The 5,659-nt window shown below is 42.2% G+C and overlaps 1 protein-coding gene across 10 annotated transcripts in view; it reads right to left on the bottom strand.

The window, feature by feature from the left end:
- Positions 1 to 3,043: 3,043 nt before the first annotated feature.
- Positions 3,044 to 5,659, bottom strand: part of ARHGEF3 (Rho guanine nucleotide exchange factor 3) — a 285,595-nt gene continuing 282,979 nt past the window's right edge. For 8 of the 10 annotated variants that reach the window (XM_037738103.1, XM_017527477.2, XM_017527479.1 and 5 more), the window contains one exon: positions 3,044 to 5,237. In XM_037738103.1, the coding sequence (XP_037594031.1) occupies positions 4,885 to 5,237 (353 nt within the window). In that variant the 3' untranslated portion in view covers positions 3,044 to 4,884. The remainder of the gene's footprint in view (positions 5,238 to 5,659) is intronic. The other 2 variants (XM_037738107.1, XM_037738106.1) reach the window with 1 other exon arrangement.

Below are 5,659 nucleotides of genomic sequence, written 5' to 3'. Positions count from 1 at the left end.
GTTTCACTCATGTTACCCAGGCTGGAGTGCAATGGCGTGATCTCGGCTCACCGCAACCTCCGCCTCCTGGGTTCAGGCAATTCTCCTGCCTCAGCCTCCTGAGTAGCTGGGATTACAGGCACGCACCACCATGCCCAGCTAATTTTTTGTATTTTTAGTAGAGACGGGGTTTCACCATGTTGACCAGGATGGTGTTGATCTCTTGACCTCGTGATCCACCCGCCTCGGCCTCCCAAAGTGCTGGGATTACAGGCTTGAGCCACCACGCCCGGCGAGAAGTGCCTTTTTTTAACTTGTTTCCCTAAACACCCTTGAGGTACAGTGAATACGGTCATCTTTTCTCACTGTGTGCTCATCTGAACAAGGTTTTAAATTTTGATATCTTCAGATTTCTACTGTTAGTTTTAGGCTTGGGGAGCCCTCTTCCCTTCCAATAGTGTAGCTCTAGAATTCTGTCAATAAACAAGATAGTGTGAATTAACTGAATTGACTGCATCAGTAAGGGGGGTATTCAGTGTCTATTTCCTCCATGCCAAGGGGAGCCAAGTGAGGTAAACTGAGCTAAGTGAAATGGATTGGCCAGACAGTCTCTTCACCACATCTTGGGCTTTGGAAGAATTAGTAAAAAATGGACACGGACAGAATGTAAACGGAAAGTTGAACAGCTTCTTCACCAAGATGGTGGGTTGTAGTTTCCTGCAGCCACACAGTCTGTGTTAAAACAGGGCTGTGGTTTTGAAGAGCTGTGCATTCTTAGCTGTTGCAGATTATACTGGGAATGGAAACTAAAGCAGTCAGTGGCAGCGACCACAACCCAGAAGCTGAAACCACGCTCTAATTTTATACAAAATTACTAGTTCTGGCTCTGTTCATTGCTTATGAGTTTTCATTTAGACTGCAAAGATTACATTTAGTTGTGTGTCAAATAACATCTTGAAAACTGACTGAAGAAAATGATTTAGCCCTCAGTCATTTGTACTAACCCACAAAATGTCAGTATAAACATTTTCTAATATACTGTAAAGATTCAACCTCTAGGATCAACAGTCAGTACAATTATAGGAGTGAAAAATGGAGGGAATAGCCAAAGCAGCTGTGACAAAAGAGGACGGACAAAAAAGATGAGGAGGAGGAGGAGGAGGAGGCAGAAAAATAGGAGAATGAGGAAAATTGAGTTTGCATTTAGGAAAAAAATATAGACTTACATTTATTTATGTGAATATCTTGCCAAATCTAGGAAGTAACAGTATATTAAAGAGAATGGTGACAGCTTACTGTAAAGAGAAGGCTAAACACCAACCTTATTGGGCCAATGTGTTATTGAGAATTGGCTACTAACAGCTTGAAAATGTTTGGCCTTTTCATCTAAAAAAAAAAAAAAACTACTCTTAGGCCAGGCACAGTGGCTCATACCTGTAATCCCAGCACTTTGGGAGGCTGAGGCAGATGGATCACCTGAGGCTGGGAGTTCAAGACCAGACTGACCAACATGGAGAAAGCCTGTCTTAAAAACAAAACAAAACAAAACAAAAAAAACTACTCTTTGTGGGAAAGAGTACTAACCTTTTTTTTTTTTTTTTTTTTATGAGACAGGTTCTCTCTCTGTCACCCAGGCTGGAGTGCACTGGTGTGATCATAGCTCACTGCAACCTCTGTCTCCTGGGCTCAAGTGATCATCCCAACTCAGCTTCCCAAGTAGCTGGGACTACAGGTGCATGCCACCATGCCTGGCTAATATTTGTGTTTTTGTAGAGACGAGGTCTTGCCATGTTGCCTGTGCTGGTGTAGGAGTTGAGTCAGGATAGTGGGAGAAATTTCAGAAAATGCAAACCTTCTTAGAAGGCTGGAAGGTTTTGCAAAAGCCTTGGGAAAGAGGTTATGGATGAAAGCAACCTAAGTCCCTTACCTTGAGCTAATATCTAGGAGTAGATACAAAGGAATGTAGAGGAGTTTATCTAAATAGCTTATTTACTCATGTGGTCCTAAGACCAATCTTTGATCTTCTTTGGGTGCATGACTGCTCTCTACTTGGGGGTGGGGGATGGTCAACAAAGTTAATTACCCTCTAATGGTGTTTACTTTGTCAAATGCCGCCGGAGGCTTATGGGGCAGCTGCTGATTCTGGGAGCAGAGCCCCTTAGCCATGCTGACAGGCAAAATATCTGTATCAGTCTAGTCTTTCATCTATTGCTCAGTCAGGGTCTGTGGGTTGGACCCAACGAGCTGGTCTTGAACTCCTGGGCTCAAGCAGTTCACCTGCCTTGGCCTCCAAACTGCTAGGAATAGAGGTGTAGCCACTGCACTCAGCCTAGAAAGAGTACTAATCGTTTGAATTAAAGTAGACTAAAATTCCAGTAAGAATTTCAAAGTGAAATTTGCCTTCTTTTATTTAGCCTCAAGTTTCTCAACAGTTGCCTATATCAGCAGTGAGAGTCAACATTTCTTTTCTATAACAACTGTGACTTATCACTTGACTTTATACATAGTATGAATTCCAGATAGTTATTAAAAATGAACACTAGTAAGTAAATGAATAGACAATGCTGGAGAAAACAGATTTTAGAATTATGAGTTCCTAGCCAGACTCAGTGGCTCATGCCTGTAATCCCAACACTTTAGGAGGTTGCAGCAGAAGGATCACCTGAGGCCAGGAGTTCAAGACCAGCCTGGGCCACATAGTGAGACTTCCATCTTTACAAAAAATTTAAAAATTAGCCAGATGTGGTGGTGTGCACCTGTAATCCCAGTTACTTGGGAGGTGAAGGCAGGAAGATTGTGTAAGCCCAGGAGTTTGAGGCTGCAGTGAGCTATGATCACACCACCACACTCCAGCCTGGGTGACAGAGTGAGACCCTGTTTCAAAAGAAAAAACAATGAGTTCTGCAAAGTTTTGATAGACCAAATAAAAGCATTTATATCAATCTGCACCATATTTTAAAGTTTGTACTCTGGAACCACAAACAAAAATTTCAGAAAGAACCTCCCAGCAGCACAGCTGAAATCTGTGTTTTGTTTGTAGGGCAAACACTGCACACAAAGAGGATGACATTTTAATGTAATTTATTTGAAATACTTCCAGAAAAGTTTAAGGCCGTTATACAAAAACATTCATTTCATCAAAACATTCATTGACTTTCTTACCATAGGCCAACATATGACAAACCTCTTTTCCCAGCACACTGGCTGATGGGTCCTACAAAGTGGCTGATGGCTCCTACAAAGAATCATTCATTCTTTTCTTCACCATTAAAAGGCTGTTCTTGGCTTTCCTCTGCTTCTATCTGCAGCAGGTTCACTTGCTGTATCAATAACAACTTGAGAAAACAAAGCAGTTTTAAATAAACTTGTGATAGAAAAAATTCACCATGTTTAAGATCTATAAATACAGAAATATGTTTTACAGGGTAAAACTGACAACAATATCTTTGTTTTTAAAAAATAATAAAGTAATATACCTTGTTTTTATATTGATATATCTTGTCACACAGCTTCTTTGAATGCACATGATATATGTACATAATAAAATGACATCAATGCATTTACTGCTTACTTTTCTGTAAACTTGAAAGACAGAAAATTAAAAAAAAATTTTTGGCAATAATTTAGAATCATTACTACTAGTGCTGGTGTGGGTATAATTTTGCACAGGACATTCTTAATATTTACACTTGCAGGGAGCTCTTCTACGTACTTAGCTTTTTTTAAGGTCTGCACTTTACCTTGCACTGTAAATCAAGGCTGGACAAAGAGGCTACTAATTTGGCTAGCTGATCCTAATTAATCAGAGTTAATGAAATTGGCCTCTGGAGAATGTAATTACAATTCTGGTTATAGCACAGAACCAGAGATGGCAAACTGATGACCCAAAAGCAGAGCAGGAAAGCCCAAGGCTCTGGCCTTTCTCAGAAGGCACTGGACCATGCTTTTCTCTTAATGGCTCCCATAGAAGTTTCTGATGAAATGCTTTTCATTCCAAATTATTCCGCTCCTGTGTTTCTGTAAACAGTGTCATTGGTAGAGTCACGGTCTCTCTTCCTTGTTCCTTCACTCATTCTCTAAAATGTGAGTAGGCCTAGGCAGATGAAACATAATGAAGACAGGGCCTTCTTGTTATCCTGGCAGGCTTCCCTAGGCCCTTTGGGTTCTATTCGGATGTTTTAGGCTAGCCACCAACTATGAGAGACACCTCCTGGTGCCACGTGCATTTCAGTTAAAGATTCAGAGCTGGCAGCTGCTTTTGTCCTGACCCTCTATTTTATGTCCTAATAAATTCTTGCATCAAACTTGCACTGGATTAAGTTGCAAGGTTCAGACAATGCATCCTCCTTTGCAAAATTAAGCCTTCAGAATGCCCAGGGATGTTTTCAAGCTTTCTAGTTGAATAAAATCAAACCAAGTTCACTTCATGGGTTGGTCTTTCCTGATTTTCTCTCTAGTACCATCCCGATACACAGGTGACTTTCTCATGCCCTATTTACAAGGCCCTCTAAATTTTTAGCTACCACATCAAAGAGCTGGGAAAGTGCTAGAGAAGCACAAGAGGAAAGACTCTTCAAGCAATTTATGTAAAACAGTAGTTTCGGGATTGTTTTTCTATTTTTTTTTTTTTAATCCAGCAGGACAATTGAAAGTAACTTGTTTGAGTACCTCTCCATCCATCCAAACACTTGGGAAATATAACGCAGGGTAACGGTTGCCACAGATTCCAGCTTACACAGACAGGCTGGCAGTTACAGTACTAGGGACAAAGGTACAGATACAAGAGACTGGGCCAACATGGTCACAAAAGTATTAAAAAGTGCTTTTCCAAACCGTTCCATCTGCGGAATGCAAATACTGTACAGGTAAGATGCAGGCCTGCTTCCTGAAGTGTGCATGCTTCTGTCAGACGTTGCTTTCAACATGCCTGCTGTTCCCACAGGAAGAGTCTGTCTGTTCCATGCGCTCACAGTCGAGGCTGACCTCACTGGTGTCCATACTACAGTCTGACTCACTGTCTGATTGGTCCATCTGCTCAAGTTTTGTTTCTCCCTGTAGCTCTCTGCTCCCAGTGATGGGATTCAGGAATGATCCCTCGGAGTCAAGCACCCCAGCCTGCCCAGCAGCACACAAAACTGTTTCTTTGGCTTGACGAATACAGTTAAGCCACTGCTGTTTGTTGAAGGTGTCATTGGCTTGTAGTGAGTGGGTCTGACTTTGGGATCCATTCTTGAAACTGATTCTGAAGAAGTTTTTAACTAGAAAGGAAAAACACATGAAAAACAGTCAATGGACAGATCCTTCCTCGGGCCAAAGAGAACGTATGTAGTGACACTAAACCCCAGAATCCACAGCAGGTATTGCTGATTACAAAACGTTTCCCAGTGAGCCAGGATATGGCTCAGCTCCACCCTGCAGCTGCCATCAGGGAGTTGGGGTTGACACAGGTCTAGCGTTCAGCTGCCCTCATTACTCTCAGAAACTAGCAGGTAGAGATCATCGTGGAAAAACAAGGTCAAGTGATTCAGGGGAGCCTGGAGTACTGGTGGCAAAATCTGGCTGCATAACAAAATCCCTTGGAGTGAGCTTGTTAAGACCGGGCGCGGTGGCTCACGCCTGTAACCCCAACACTTTGAGAGGCCGAGGCAGGCGGATCACAAGGTCAAGAGATTGAGACCAT

This window comes from Cebus imitator, unplaced genomic scaffold (genome assembly GCF_001604975.1).
Source record: "Cebus imitator isolate Cc_AM_T3 unplaced genomic scaffold, Cebus_imitator-1.0 Scaffold48, whole genome shotgun sequence".
NCBI lineage: Eukaryota > Metazoa > Chordata > Mammalia > Primates > Cebidae > Cebus > Cebus imitator.
The sequence above is the reverse complement of the archived record's forward strand: the minus strand, read 5'-3'. Positions and strand labels throughout refer to the sequence as shown.